We start from the raw sequence: 16,228 nt of genomic DNA, 5'->3' as shown, positions 1-16,228 counted from the left end.
ATAGACTATATATTGTGTAGTTCTTTGTATTCTGAACTATGCTACAGTCTACTATTTTGCACTTAATCCATCAAGTCACATCTCTTCAATCTGGATCTTGAAAAGAAGAAAAAAAATGTGTGGCACAGCACTATAAAGACGGCAGTTTACTGTGAACAGTGGTATAACTGTCTTACTGCAGTTTTATGTATTTGGACACAGAAATAGGCCTACTTTAAACTGCAAAAAAAACCCACTTCAAAAATACTGAATTGTGTGATATTTTGAACAATGAAATACACCAACCCCTTATCAGAAATGGCCTACAACCACAACTGTAAAAGTAGGCCTCGGCTCCCATTTTCATGTAGAAGTAGGCCTAACTCAAAGGTGGAATATTTAGACCTAGCCTACTCAACACGCCCTCCTAGTGGATCCTTGAGGAAAAAACACTTGTGAACTTGGAAAATAGATGTGAGGAATTGTCCAGCACTGAATTTTTCGGGGAAAGACCCAACTTCCATATGAAGGTAGGACTTTTATAAAGGACATGTGGGCCACTGTATTCAGGCCTACTGATAAGCGGGTGTGATTGTACTCAACGCGCACTCATGTACATGCCAAAGTTTACTCTGATGCACCTGCCATTGCGGGGTGGGGTAAGTGATGTCAGTCGGAGCAGAATGTGGGGGAGGGGAAAGGAGGCAGGACTGGACCGGGGAAAGTTGCTCTTCGTTACGCACGGTACAATCAGCTTGAAGTTACTCGTGAATTCGAGCAGGTTATCGAAAGAAATACATAATTATGTGATTCTATATAGAAGTTAGACGTGATCCGCCGTGATCATCTTTTCTGTTTCTACCTGTCGTGTAATTATAGGCCTAAAGGTAGCGATCATAGCTTCCGCGTTGGATGTCCTTCCGAAGACAAAAAAATGGGGAATTTGATCCTGGTAGTAGTTTTACTGGCCATTCTCCCGAAAGGTGAGTTGAAACAATATTTGTATGCCTTAAATGCTACTTTCTTCGTTTCGGAAAGTGGTTTTGTTTTGTTTTCAGTAATTGAGATATATTTTTCAACCGAAACTTTCACATGTTAATTATCAACAGGTGTAAACACCACAATGGAGACGCGCGTCACGTGACAAGCCTATTTACTCTTGACACAAACCAGATTGATCATAATCGTTACTATTAAATCGCATGCTCACTTTTGATTGCTCCCCAGACACACAAACAGAAACGTACATAGTCATACTACAATTAGCTGATGTGACAAATCTATAGACTTATTTTGGACACAACTCAAATAGTTAGCCATTGCCTACTATTTGCAGCGCGACGCAAAAACAGGCCTTGACCAACGCCAGGCATGTTGAAGTAAATTCGTAGCCTTACACCTTTGTCCCTTTTTATCACACAGAGTTACAGTCCATCCAGGTGACTGTTCCTCAGACAGAAAGGAGTACAGCTCTGTTTGCATCTGTCATCCTCCGTTGTGACTACTCAACATCAGCAAATCCTTCCGAAGTTCTTGTCACATGGAGGTTCAAATCGTTCTGTAAAGATCCAGTGCTGGAGTATTACTCAACGGGTAAGCATTCAGGATAATAGATTTGTTTGTTGTTAATTGTAATGAATGTCAAATTATAGAAACATTTTTTTTTAATCATGTGAACTTTATCTTTTTATGCAAGAATCATATTAAGGCATTTTTGAAAATATTAAATCTTGCTTGTCCATCTATTAAACATTACTGAAATTATTTTCCAAAAAAAATAGGAACTGAGATCCGATGATGGAAAGGAAAATGTGACAGTCTGGACCCATGTGTCAAATCAAATTATCCTTCTATATGTTTCAATTATGTATGCTTATGTAATAACTACATGTAAACAAAATACCACACGGACTAACTTTTTCCTACAATGACCAATATTAGCCTACCAGTAATATACTGTAGATAATGATTTGTGTAATTAAACTTATTCCAATGAGGTATCTAGTCTACCCTTGATGTACAGTAGGCTACTTGCAAACCGTTTGGGCAGAAAAATACAACAAAAGGAGTTCTGGTAAAGCGCTTCACTTTTCACCTAAATGGATAACCAATCAGAACAAACTGGACAAGCTGAACAATGTCATTCTGTTTTTACAGTCAAAACAACTCTGAACGACACTGAACTTGACTGTTGTCTGTCTTGTATATTAGATTCTATTGAACTCTTTATCTATTACGAACTGTTTGTCTTGTGAAGACTTTTCACAATAAGTACTTGCGTTCTCCGCAGCCTATCAGGCCGCCTTGGCATTGGGGCAGGATCCGGCCAATGACTGCCCTGACCGGCAGCGCACGGTGCGAGTGGTGGCGCAGAAGAGGGGGACGAATGAGCCCACACTGGGGTCACAGTACCGCGAGCGCAAGATCACCATCCAAGACAGTGAGTTACTGTATGCTCAATTTCAAGACTCTTGTGTCCTGGGTTCCCAAAACAGGCACTTGCCAGGAGTTGGAATGTGTTTGATGTTTTTGTCGATGTCAACTGCATCAGGGAAAAAAAAACTGTGTATCTCCCTCCCACAACCATTTTGTATGCAGGAGTTTCAGCTGTTTTTGCAAAAAAGCAACACGGGAGCAGTGTGCGGACATTCATCTTTGTTTCTACATTAATTCAATGCAGCACATCCCCCAGCCTGTTCACTCTGTCCTCCTGTTAACTTTTGGAAGAAATTAAAGAAATGTAAAACTCAAAATCACATTTTCTATTAAAAAGAAGGAAGGTCCCAAGGGCAGAGGCAACTCTCTGCTAAGCCATTTATTTCATTTTGTTGAGTACAGCAGGCTGAAAGGTGTACGTCTGAAATTGACGTTACTTATTTCAAGCACACCTCAGCTGGCAGGTGTGTTGAAGATAATCCATAGGTGGCCGATCTGAATATTTACATCCAGTTGAAACATTCTGTTCTGAAAGTACTAGATGTACTAGATTACAATTTCCTTCTCGAAGAGCACCTTAATTGTTTGCAACCCAAGGCAGCATCTCTCTCTCTCTCTCTCTCTCTCTCTCTCTCTCTCTCTCTCTCTCTCTCTCTCTCTCTCTCTCTCTCTCTCTCTTCACATTTCTCCTGATCTTGTGTGCATCACAGAGGCAGACCTGGTGATCAATGAGGTGATGTGGTGGGATAACGGGATGTACTTCTGCTCCATCGACGCACCTGGAGACACGACGGGCGACTCGGACAGGGAGATCAGACTCATCGTTTACCGTGAGTAGCGCTAGCCTGGTTTTACCACACCACATTAATTACTTTTTTTTTTTTAAAAAGGTTAATCTGAGGACGACCGAGAGGTCAAAACGTCATTGCCAATGAATGAATGAATAAAAAGAAGAAAAAATAACTTAAAAAAGGAAAAATCCAAAGGAGTGTGCGAACCTTTTTTAAAAAAAATATGTAATCTTTTTGTTCAGCACCAGGGATTGTGCACAAGTAACTTTCTACAACACATTAATTACTTTGTAATTCATTTTTGTTCTGGATCCTCGATACCCTGGAGCACTTGGGTGGTAGGAGTGAGCTCAGCTCTGATTTGAAATGAGCTCTGACCAATCGCTAACGTTTATGACGTAATCTATGTTATTTTACCCCCAAGTGTGTTCACTTATTGGCTGGTAACACCGCCCGTCTGGTGGTTGACTGAAAACCCTCCCCAGAGAAGCTTAATCAGACCATTGGTGAACTACAAAGTAATTCAACATGAATGGTCTGGCTTGTCAGGCTAGAGTAGCGCAGGAAGGAGGGACAGGTTACTGTACGGGCCTACCGGGCCCAGGCCCAGGGGCCCAAGGGTCAATGGGACCCTGAAGATCAAGGCAGAGAATCGTATATGAGAGTGAGATAAAGCAGGCGGGTTCTTTTCCGGTATCCACTTTACGTCGGGTGAACGCCCCTTTAGGAGACCTTCGATTAGGAGACCTTCTGAGTCTTGAGGTAGAGAATAAATGGAGTCCCCTTAGCGCTGTAGATGGCGGTAGCGCACGTCTTGTGCAAACACCACGAAAAGAGAAGAAGGAGGGACAACGCCCCCTTAAGAGACCAAATTTTGAGCACACGCTTTTGCATTGAGTGGGCGTGTTTAGATTCCTCTTATTATATATCCAACCTCTTTGATCAAGCCTTTACATTTCCTTTCTCATATTGCATTGAACCCATACAGTACCTTAAACTCCACTGTAAATTTAAATTTTCGGGGGGGTGGGGGGGCGAACCTGCAGACCCCAACAGCATAGGGTTCCAAAACAAACTACTGTAGCAACACCCATGGAGGGGGGGGGGGGGGCTTTCTTGTTATCTGGCCCAGGGACCCATGGAGGGGGGCCTTTCTTGTTATCTGGCCCAGGGACCCATGGAGTCATGATCCATCCCTGGCAGGAGGAGGCCAAACACAACTATTCATCTAGACACAGACCAACGCATACACTGCCTTGAGAATTGTGCATAAAAGAGGTGTGGAAGTAAATATGGAAAGAATCAGTGAGTTTTAACACAAATTACATAGTCAGTCTGTGTTTATTTGGTCTGTTTCATATTGCGTGTGTGGTCAGAGCTGATGTATGAGAACTTTGGCTGGCCCCGGGACAAAGTCACCTGAAACGGCCCCAACACAGTATACACAATTTAATGGGGACCAGATTATGGGGCCCCTTATCTCCCTGGGCCCGGGGCATCTGACCCTTTGTCCCTCCCTGGTGTAGTTAGTAGCCAGACTGGTGTCACCTAGTGTCTCCACTCCATCTCATTTCACCTGAGTAACTACTTTTCCACAAAGTGAAATAATGAAACCAGCTGATGCAGTAGAATAGGTAGGCAGTATTTTACTACAAGCGGCAAACACATTTGTCAAGTGTGTGTTCATAAGGTGGATGACGCAGTGAGTGAACAGTATGTGTGTTTAAATGGCAAGATGGCATTCACTTTCATTTTTTATCATAACTGTTGTCAAAGATGAGCATGGCTCACTGAGTGCACCATTTCCCTCCCTTTCTATTTCAATCTGCACCATGTCAATATTTGCATGTTGTTAAAAGCACAACAGTTTCCTATGCAAACTAGAGTGATACTAAGCAGAGCGCTCTATAGGGCGAGTCAGGCTTATCCCATTGACTGCTATGGCCCACGTTTGCTGCACAAAAACGTGGGTCAAGGCTTAACCCATTTTGGGAATGCTTACGGTGCTTTTAGCTGATTTACGTAATATCTTATTTATGATGATGAATTTATCATAAATAAGAAATCTAGTTTGTTTTTCTTTTTGTTTCTCATTTTGACTTATGGAGAGGTTCTGTGTTAGTCTAGAGAAAGAAAGCCGCTTCCAGGGTCCATTTCAGTCTACGTTGAACCAAGTGACAAATCTACTTCAGGGGGGTACCCCGGTTGTCACAACTCTCCTATACTTGGGTTTCCTGTTTGTAAACAATCCCTAGCTGTGCTCTCTTCAACCTCTGATTGTTGGAAAACTGCTGTCACTCGGCCCTGCCGTGGCCAACCAGTAGGGCACTTGCCTGCCATGCGGCTGACCCGCGTTCGATTCCCGGCCCGGGTCCTTTGCCGACCCCTCCCCGCCTCCCTCCCAATTTGCTTCCTGTCCACCTCTCACACTGTCCTATCAAATAAAGTCAAAAAATATTTTTTAAAATGCGCTCACGTGGTTTGCTGCTTAGCATCTTGCCCCTCCTCACAACGTGAATGTTTGTAAATGGGGAAACCTATGTGTTAGATGGCTCTGATACTAACCTATGTTCCTGTTCCTGTTCCTGTGTCCAGATTGGCTGACGGTGCTGTTCATCATCATCGGGGCCCTCCTCCTCATCATGCTGCTCTGCATCTGCTGCTGCCAGTGCTGCCCCCAGAACTGCTGCTGCTACGTCAGGTGCCCCTGCTGCCCACAGACCTGCTGCTGCCCAGAGAAAGGTATAAGACACACGCACACACGCACGCGCACACACACACACCTATGCGTGTCACGACATGCCCACAGACCTGCTGCTGCCCAGAGAAAGGTATAAGACGCACGCGCACGCGCACACGCACGCGCACGCACGCACACACACACACACACACCTATGCGTGTCACGACATGCCCACAGACCTGCTGCTGCCCAGAGAAAGGTATAAGACGCACACACACGCACACACGCACGCACGGTATATACGGTATATGTTACTAAATGTTAATTGGCAATTGAATATTGACAAGGTAAAATAAGTTACATCTGTAGCCACATATCTTCCCTTGAAACAAAAAATACGTCCATTTCATCACAGACTGTTATTCCATTTCACCATCTCCTAACTGCAGGCAACATGGCCAAAAGTGTCTGGCAGAATCCAGCCAATCCAGCAGAATGAACTCCATTCCACGAAGTTCTGTTGCTACACTACATTTTGTCATGTTTTGTGTGACCTGGTGGTTACACACACACTTGCCGTTAAAGTTGCACTGTGTAGGATGGTGACCAGAGTAGGTATTGCTACTAGGCTGCTCATTGAAATTGTGCTGCCTATTATTTTATATCTTTTCATGATGATTTACTAGAGAATAAACTAATATTCACCAGTATGGCCTAAAAACAGTACGTTTTGCAACTGAAAAATGTCTATTTCTGGAAATTCAAAATGTTATACATGGAGAAGATCCACCTTTTCATGTATGAAAAGTGCTATTTTCCCAGTCATAATGAATACTTGGAATTTGATGGTGGTGATAAGTATTCATCAAAAAGGTAACATTTGTGAATAGGCAGCAAGAATTCTGGAAAGAAACTGCTGAAAAATATTACACAGTGCAGCTTTAAATTAATGGAGTAGCAGAGTCTGAATTTCATCAGTAATGTACAGGTGTCGCGAGTGTGTGGACCTGTCCTATGCTGTTAAGTGTAATGGAGTTTGAATTTAATTGGTAATGTGCGGGCGTGATAGCCTGGCTCTCAAGCAGACCCTTCGTGCTTCATGCATCTTCGATAAACTTTGTGAGCTCGCACTTGGTAACAACCATCGTGAGAACCAGGTTACGGACGTGAGGGTGTGACCCTGTGCTTTTGCGTTTGCAGCGATCATGCAGCACCGGATGATGAAGGAGGCCAAGAGAGCGATGGCTCCGTGGCTCCACGGCCAGCCCATATATGCCAACGGCTCCTCCCAGTCCAACTACCCGCTTCTCTACTCTGGAGGTAAGGCACTGAAGAGGTATCCTTCTTACCCGTTGTGGTTTATTTGTCACTAGGTCATTTGCTGAGCTCAAATTGGTGTCAAACGTTTGGCTTGGTCTACTCTCATGTGCTACGCTCTTGAACCATTAAACAAGCAAAATTATGAGATTAGGCCTTCATAATCATATCGTAATCTTGGCAATCTTGGTACAGTCGTGTGTGCGTGTTTGTGCGTGTGTGTAAGTGTTTGCATGCATGTACGTATAAAAGTAGGCTACTATACCTGTGGGTGGTATGTTATCTAAGAAAAACAACACAACTTGGATTTTAGTGATGGTGGTTGAACTTTCGGCTATTGTTTTTGTTTTTTGTTATTTTCTGTGGGCATGCAGTCTGTTTGCCAACTTCGCTTTAACCACAATCTGCTTTCCTCAGGCTCTGTGTCAGAGTACCCCTTGAAGCATCCAGGCGTCCCCATGGGTTACATGCCCCCGCAGCACGGCCCCCCGCCCCCAGTCATGCCTCACCACGGCGGCTACGACCCGCCCGGTAGCTTCCAGGGCAGTGTCCACGGCACCAACCAGATGCTGGACTTCCTAGAGAGCCAGGTGCGCGGCATGTTGTACCTCTCGTCTGCACCACCAATGTGTCTAATCAATATCTTCTCAAATACTCACATACAGGGTTCACTTCCCACGGGTCATGGAATTTCTGGAATATCACAGAATTTCATAAAGGTTTTCCAGTCATGGAAAGGCATGGAATTTTACCATTTTTCATGCACAGTCATGGAATATCATGGAATTTTCTTAACAGTTGTGTAGAACCAAAAACCTTTGCTAACTAACCTTGTTTCTTACTGTTTATACTACAATGCTTTGCTCAGCATCGGCTCTAGGGATGAAGATAATCTTCAGTTTAGACACTTTTTGAAGACTTTTTAAAATGGTGGTCATGGAAATTCTGTTTTTTGGGTCTGGAAAGTCATGAAAAATCACAGAATTTTATATCTGAATTAGAGTGGGAACCCTGCATATGACTCCATGTTTCAGAGTTCCCTTCTACAACTGCCACAGACTTAAACATTCCTTCATACATCAATCAATACTTGTGTTGCTGTGTATGTAGTACAATCATCCCATGGAGAAAGCTGTCCTCACATTATGTATGTCTGTATGTATGTGTATGTAATGTGCATGTAATGTGCAACATTGTGCAGTAGTCCTGTGATGTTAGATGTACAGTCCCAGGAAAAAGTTTGTACACCCTTTGAAATTTCTTACCTTTCTGTCAAAATTGGTCATAAAACATGGTCTGATCTTCCCGGAAATCACAAGAAGGAACAACCAGAGTCTGCTTTAACTAATTCAACCCAAACATTTACAAGTTTTCATATTTTTATTGGCCATAGGATGTAAACATTCACAGGACAGCAAGGCATAAGTAAGTACACCCTTGCATTCAATAGGTTTTAACCCTAAGTTAGTCGCAATAACCTCAACCAGATGTTTCCTGTAGTTGCAGATCAGATTAACAAAACAATCTAGATGTATCTGGTCTCCCTCTTCTTTAGAAAACTGCCTCTCGTCAGCAAGGTTTGTGGGATGTCTGGAGTGCATAGCTTTCTTGACTTCATGCCATATAATCTCAATTGTTTTTTGTCAGGGCTTTGACTGGGCTATTTCAGAATGTGTATTTCATTATTATGAAGCCATTCTAAAGTCGATTTGCTTCTAAAGTATGGGTTGTTGTCACATTTCAGCACCCATCCTCTTGTGTGCTTCAACTGTGTGACAGACTACCTCACTTTTTTCTGTAAAATATCTCGATAAACTTCTGAGTTCATTGTTCCACTGATAATAGCAAACTGAAAAGGGCCTGGGGCAGCAAGGTAGCTGCATATAATGATGCTCCCGCCACCATACTCAAAGGTGGAGATGATGTTTTGGTGAAGGTGTGGTTCTCCAGTTCTCCTCCAAACATGACATTGTGTGTTCCCCTGAACAATTAAACTTTGGTTTCAACGTTGGTCTACAGAATATTTTGCAGTAATTCTATGAAGCATATAAATCAGGGGTGTCAAACATACGGCCCGCGGGCCGCATCCGGCCCGCGGGAGGGTTCCATCCGGCCCGGATGTAAAAAAAAAAAAAAAAAAAAAAAATTTTTTTTTTTTTTTTTTTTTTTTTTTTTACTTTTTTTTTTTTTTCAATGAAATAACCGAAATGCGCAATTACGGCCCTCGGGGCAAAATCGAGACCTGCATGACATTAACCCTCTGTTATACTGTATACAGTATATGTAGTAAAGTGCACATCACACTTCTATTATAAATGGTGAATTTGTACTGTGACAGGCATTTGCTAAAGCTCATATATTATAGACCTCATATATAGAGATAAAATGTTAATACTTCTTATTCGTATTGTATTGGTATTGGTTGTAATTAAATAATAAATATAATTGGATTTGTATTGGTTCCTACTAAGCTGAAACTGGAAACGGGATGTTAGAATGCATGAAAATGCAGGAAATTACATCTAAGAAATACAACATTTTCTGGGGGGAAACCCCCAGACCTCCTGCCAAAATGAACTGTCCCATATTTAATTAATCGATGGTTGCCAATGAATGAATGAAGTCAAGGACATTATGCATAGGATTATCAGTATTGCATTGCTTTCTACATATTCAACACACTTAAAACGTGATAGTACTGAACACTAATCATTTGCGTTACGTTTTTTTTTTTTTTTGTGATGATATTACTAATGCGGCCCGCTTGAGGTCCACATGGGTTGTATGCGGCCCCCGGACCAAAATGAGTTTGACACCCCTGATATAAATGCTTTTTCGGAAACCTCAAAGGTGCAGCAATATTTTTTTGGACAGAAACCCCATTCATTTTAGATTGGCAGAATGAATCCCATTTTTAGCTATTCTTGGTTACATCTCCTCTTCTGAGTATGGTGGTGGGAGCATCATTATATGCGGCTACCTTGCTGCCTCAGACCCTTGAGAGTTTGCTATTATCAGTGGAACAATGAAGTCAAGTTTATTGTGATATTTTACAGAAAAAACGTGAGGAAGTCTGTCACACAGTTGAAGCACACACGAGTATGGGTCCTGAAATGTGACAACAACCCATACTTTAGAAGCCAAATCGACTTTAGAATGGCTTCATAATAATAAAATACACATTCTGAAAAAGCCCAGTCAAAGCGCTGACAAAAAACAATTGAGATTATATGGCATGAAGTCAAGAAAGCTATGCACTCCAGACATCCCACAAACCTTGCTGACGAGAGGCAGTTCTCTAAAGAAGAGGGAGACAAGATACAAACATATTGTTTTGTTAATCTGATCTGCAACTACAGGACAAGTCTGGTTGATGATATTGCAACTAACTGAGGGTTAAAACCTACTTGATGCAAGGGTGTACTTACTTATGCCCTGCTCTCCTGTGAATGTTATGGCCTTATGACCAATAAAAATATGATACCATGTACATTTTTGGGTGGAATTAATTAAAGCAGACTCTGATTGTTCCTTCTTGAGATTTCCGGGAAGATCAGACCATGTTTCATGATCAATTTTGACAGAAATGTAAGAAATTTCAAAGGGTGTACAAACTTTTTCCTGGGACTGTATGTCTTGTCCTTCCTTAAACGAGTCTTGTTGTTCAGGGATGCAAAACGAATGTCAGTGAAAACTGTCAATTAAGTGTTATCGTATCGTTTCGTATCGTAGGTGCGCAGCATGGACGTGGCACCCCCCATGGTTCACACCCAGCCGGGGCCACCACCGCCACAGCAGCAGATGGCACCTCCGCCCCAACGCCAGCCGATGCCCGCCCACCAGAGGGCCACGCCACCCCAGGGCGTGCCCTTCTCTCCCGGGCCGCCCAGCATGCTCTCCGCCCTGGACGAGATCGGCGTGCAGGGCATGGAGCGCCGCGTCATCCAGCTGCCGCCCATCATCGGCCGCGGCTCCGGACAGTACTCTCACCGAGGTGGTGGAGGCTCGGGGGGCGGTGGTGGTGGTGGCGGTGGTGGTGCCGCCAGGGGAGGGCCTCGCCTCTCCATCCCCTCCAGTGATAACTCCAGCCGGGCCGGAGGCTACCGCCGGGACAACCGCGGAGGACCCTCCTCCAGGCAGCCCCCGTCCCCTCGGCGTGGCATCCTGCGCACCTACAGTGACGAGTCGGACTGGGACGATCGGCATGGGAGACGGGGCGGTTCCTCTGGAGGTCGGCGAGGTGGAAGTGGTTCAGGGGGCGGCTACCGCCCACGCTCTCGTAGCCGAGACGACCTGATGGACGAGCGGCGCCACGCGGCTCCTCGTCGGGACCGGAGCTACTCGCCCCCACCTGCCCGCCGGGGGTCCTGGAGCTCAGACGAGGACAGCCGGAGAGGTGGAGGTGGTGGTGGTGGAGGAGGGGCGCGCTCCTCGCGGGGGAAGCCCTGGCCTGAGAAGCCCCCCAGCTACTTCTCCATCGATGTCCAGCCCGGAGCCAGTGGCAAGAAGTTCAACATAGACCGCTTCTCTGTAAGGGTTTAACATTTATGATTCTGGGTGTTCCGTTAACTCTAGACCCATTAGGGAAAATGATGATCAAATTAAAAGTCCCAAATATTTATTCTCCGCATTCACTTCCTGGTAAGTTGGAAGGTCAGGCAAATAACTTGAACTTTCTTTCTTCTACTGGTATGGCGTACCTGCAGCATGCTTAAATAGCTTCTATAGTGGGTCTAGACTTAAGGGTGCACCCTGTAGTTTAAATCATTAAATAATAAGCTTTTGGCTCCAATCAACCCAATGCCCTCACTAAAATCTTTCCATCTTTCTCCTCTTTCCTGATCTGCCTCTGGTCTCTCTATTCCGTCTGCACGTCCCGTCTCTGTTTCCCTTTCTCTCTTTCTTTCCTTTTCTCTCTTTCCGTCTCCTAGGAGAAGAGTTCTCGCAGTGGCAACAGTGTGGTGATCTGAAGGCTGCATGTCCGCGCTTTAAGCAGAAGCAGAAGTCCTGTGTACTTTCACACTTTTTAATCGTGTTTTAAGGAACTCAATCTTAATCACAATCACAATTATTGATCTGCTATCCGTGAACAGCTGTCAAGTTTTGTGGTCAGTAGGTACTTGTCACTGGTTTGATACTAGTGACGACTCTTCTCTTAGATGTTTGTTTGTTCACCTACTGTATGAGATGTTTGTTTTGTTAGTGAATATGAAGTGAAGATTAACCGGGCGAATAGACCGGCCGCGACATGAGCGAGGCGAGCGACGGAAGTAATTTACTTTGTATTGAGTCGCGCGACTAAAGTGATTCTGGAGACTAGAGGCGATTCGCGCGACGAGAGCGACAGTTTGTAGTTGAACTCCTGGGAATGTTATGCAAATGAGCTATGACGCGGTTCGGCAACAGGCCGCGACAGCCAATAACTGTATAGAGGTAAGTAACCACAGCCAATGGGAAAAGCAGAAGGCAAGCATTCCAACATTAACGGGCATACTGGCCCTATGCCCTATTTTCATTGCGATTGTTCCATGTCATTCAAAACTTTTATCAGGGAAAATGTGCATTCCAAGGGTTTACTCGTGTTGGCCCTTTATTGGGAGGAATTTGGGAAAAATGGCCCTCGGGGACTTTTAATTGAGTACCCCCGCTCTAGTCGCTTCAATTGCTCGTATCGCTCTTGCTGCACAGAAGCGATTCTCTGTCGCTTCAATCGCGTCGTGGCTGGTCTATTCGCCCGGTAAGTCATTGTACAAATGTGTACAAATGGTTTTTATTTGTTTTCAATGTTTTTAGTTAGTAAAGTTGTAGCCCTTATTGTCAGGATCGGTGTGAGGAGGAGCATTAGGAGATGCTTATACACCACATTTCATTATTTTACAGGATGTTTTGTACAAAATGGCAGAAGGAGTTTAACTAACGTAAATATTCTGCCGTCTTTAATATTATACCTGTATGTGTGTGAGTATGTTTTGTGTGTTTGAGTGTGCACATTACATGTACTGTATGTGTAACTGATGCACTGAAGTTTACATTAATTCATATAATGTGAGGTGGTGGACTATTTTTTTATGCGTTTGTACTGATGGTGTCAGTTAACAAGAAACTCTTATGGTTTGAAAAGGTTTTATGTAATGCTTTTAGTGAGTAGAGTCAGTATGTCAGTGACTACATAAAATGATGGATTTTTTTTGGTTGTTCAGGGATCAACAAATATACAAAGCTCTTCTCTTTTTTTACTCATAAAATACAATAATTTTAAGAGATGTACTTCTTATAGCACATGTCCACAAGTAGCTTTGTTGACAAAATATTCAACAATGCACTTTTTAAAAAATTGCTATAATGCATGCTTGCATTTGGTAGGGGAATGTAATGCAATACATATAAGTCACTTACTAGAGATCAGGGTCGGAGCTACAGGGGGGTGAGTAGGGCATTGGCTCCAGACCCCATCCATATTGGTGGTTGGGGCCCTATTGTGACCTTGACAGGCCGTATAGGGGGCCCTATCAGTGTCTTGCCTTGGGGCCCTGTGTGCATTTGTTCCGCCACTGCCATTGCTGTTATATTACATTTGCCACATTTGACCCCTTACTCTTACCTTAATTGATCTATTTATTACCAGTCTTTCAGCATGCATCGGTTTCTGAACAAGAAATCATGTGGTTTTGTGCTTCATGGTGCTTTTTCTTAATACATCATAAAGGATATGTGTGCCTCGTCTTGATAATGAAGGATCACTTCTACTACTATGGAAGGAGGAGTCATATGAAGTCTAAGATGTAAGATGTATATTATCTTTATTTGACAGATTGATCAGATGTCAGTAGACCATGTGTGAGCGTTTTGGAAGACATGGAGGGATGATTCTCTGCACTAAATGTGGATTGAAGTCGAGCTGTGCTCTTGTACATACTGTGACTGTTTTTATACTCTATAAATATCTCACAGGGGAACCACTGTGCAGATAGAAGTCTGTAGATTAATTTAATTGTATGTTTCCTAATAACAATTCAAATAAACTATTAAGGAGAAACCTCTGCATTACTGTCTGTTCTTTTTACCAAGTGAGTTGGGTGACTGATGTGTTGGTCAGCTATACTGCCAGTGCCCTAACAAAGGGAAAGTACAGTAACTACCCCAATATTGAAACTGAGAAACAGGCCTTCAAAAGTATTGGTAGTGGGTTGATATTGTAGTTACTACAACTCTGACAGCACTTTTTCTAAAACAGGATACATTTGGACCACAAGACTTTGTCACAAGAGAAAGGAGGTATGAGGGCCATTGATGTTGGCTACGGCACCAGACGCCGTAATAGAGTTATAACTTTCTTTGACTTAGGCAGCTTGTTCTTTGTTTTAAATTTAGCATCGTATCGTCAAAACATGAACATGAATCAATAGGCATGCACCACAATCGTTAAGGATGCGTTTCAAGACCATTATGTCCGTGCGTAAAATGAATGTTTGGAAACACCTAGTGACTAAAATTACACGGTCCGATGACCCTCGTTACCATGGATCAGACACGACTGCTTTTTTACCAAATGTCCCAAGATTTGCTTTTTCTGCCTTTTCCCATTTCCGATTGTCTTTATAAACGTAATGTTGAGGTGATCTCTCTCTGTCGGCATCTGCGCTGCGCTCCCGCATAGCGAGACGATTGGGTGTCCGTGCGACTCTACGTGGACTTCACTTCCTCTTTCGTTTCTTTTCTCCTCCACAGGGCGACGCTGCGTAGATTCGAGCAATATGCAGGTGTACTGAAAACATCCCTACTGCCTCAATGTCATTCAAATACCATTGTAAGAGTGGAAAAGTGGTCAGATAAAAGGGTTTAAATTGTTGGCCACTGTTTGAGCGCAGTATAGGTAGAATGGGCACAATCTGAGCAAGGTGCGTTATTGGCTGACCATTTATTGACTTGCTTTTAGAAAAGAATACAGTATCATATACTTACATCTGACGCTCGGTCAAATGAAAAATAAAAGCATCGCACAAGCTGAAATAAGTGTTATTCCAAGTCAGCTTTTATTGTCACTTTCTTTATATGCACAAGACATACAGGGAAATGAAATTACGTTTTCTCTCTATACCATGCCAGGACAAGACATACAAGACTGACATTTTACAGACTGACATAAAGTGCAAGACATGACAGTTAACAGTGATGGACTGGTAACAATAAGTGGTCAATAATAAATACAGTACAAATAAACATTTAACATTCAACATTTAACATGTAAACAGAAGATAAGATAAATATAGAGTGTAGACATTACAATAATAGAAAATAACAGTGACAGCAGCAATAGTGTGTGTGTGTGTGTGTGTGTGTGTGTGTGTGTGTGTGTGTGTGTGTGTGTGTGTGTGTGTGTGTGTGTGTGTGTGTGTGTGTGTGTGTGTGTGTGTGTGTGTGTGTGTGTGTGTGTGTGTGTGTGTGTGTTCTTGTGGGGTAGTGCAGGTCCAGTCCAATAGTGGAATACAAAAAAAGTCAAAGCTAGCTTACATAGCTTTGATAGCCTACACATACTAAATTCAGTTACAGATACATTTATCCAAATCCAGTTTTTTTTATTCTGCAATGCTCAGGTTTGATGGCAGCTTAGAAGACATGTAGCAATCAGTCAGTTGAAAGACCCAATAAACACCACGAGTGACTGACGAGCACATGAAATATTGCCTTGTCAGCATTTACTAATGAAGACTAAGGACAATAGTTTGTGTTGTTTGTACTCTGAGAGTTGGTCGGTAGATGGTGCTCTTTCGGCATCTCCATTGGAGGAGCGCTTGATGTTATGAAATAGCAAGTGCCCTCAATATAGCAAACACTAATATCACCAGGAACGCCACTAGAATCAGTGATGTTGTATAACTGTTGTGTAGCTTTTGATTCTGGTATTAACGATCCTGGTTTTATTGTAGGCAATAAACACCAAGTTTTTCTTACTAACTGGATTGATTGAGTGAAAACCTCAAAGGGCCTCTTTTGCGCATTTTTTTTGGAGTTTAGTCCCGTTTG

At 43.1% G+C, this 16,228-nt stretch overlaps 1 protein-coding gene across 1 annotated transcript; it reads left to right on the top strand.

Moving 5' to 3' along the window:
* The first annotated feature begins 688 nt into the window (after positions 1–688).
* LOC134460894 (immunoglobulin-like domain-containing receptor 1) lies at positions 689–14,234 on the top strand. The gene is made up of 9 exons (XM_063213505.1): positions 689–962; positions 1,402–1,572; positions 2,270–2,419; positions 3,126–3,245; positions 5,802–5,948; positions 7,088–7,207; positions 7,622–7,794; positions 10,937–11,734; positions 12,136–14,234. The coding sequence occupies exons 1-9, from the start codon at positions 914–916 to the stop codon at positions 12,172–12,174; spliced, it is 1,767 nt and encodes a 588-aa protein (XP_063069575.1). The 5' UTR covers positions 689–913; the 3' UTR covers positions 12,175–14,234.
* Positions 14,235–16,228: the final 1,994 nt, after the last annotated feature.

Source organism: Engraulis encrasicolus, chromosome 13 (assembly GCF_034702125.1).
Source record: "Engraulis encrasicolus isolate BLACKSEA-1 chromosome 13, IST_EnEncr_1.0, whole genome shotgun sequence".
NCBI classification, from domain to species: Eukaryota; Metazoa; Chordata; class Actinopteri; order Clupeiformes; family Engraulidae; genus Engraulis; species Engraulis encrasicolus.
This window is presented reverse-complemented; position numbering and strand designations above follow the sequence as displayed.

Bases quoted from the DNA above. Each gene is read 5' to 3' on its own strand.
- LOC134460894 (XM_063213505.1), top strand. From the start codon at position 914: ATGGGGAATTTGATCCTGGTAGTAGTTTTACTGGCCATTCTCCCGAAA. The intron at 1,573-2,269 runs GTAAGCATTCAG...CGTTCTCCGCAG, and splicing joins GCTGGAGTATTACTCAACGG to CCTATCAGGCCGCCTTGGCA. The intron at 2,420-3,125 runs GTGAGTTACTGT...TGTGCATCACAG, and splicing joins CAAGATCACCATCCAAGACA to AGGCAGACCTGGTGATCAAT.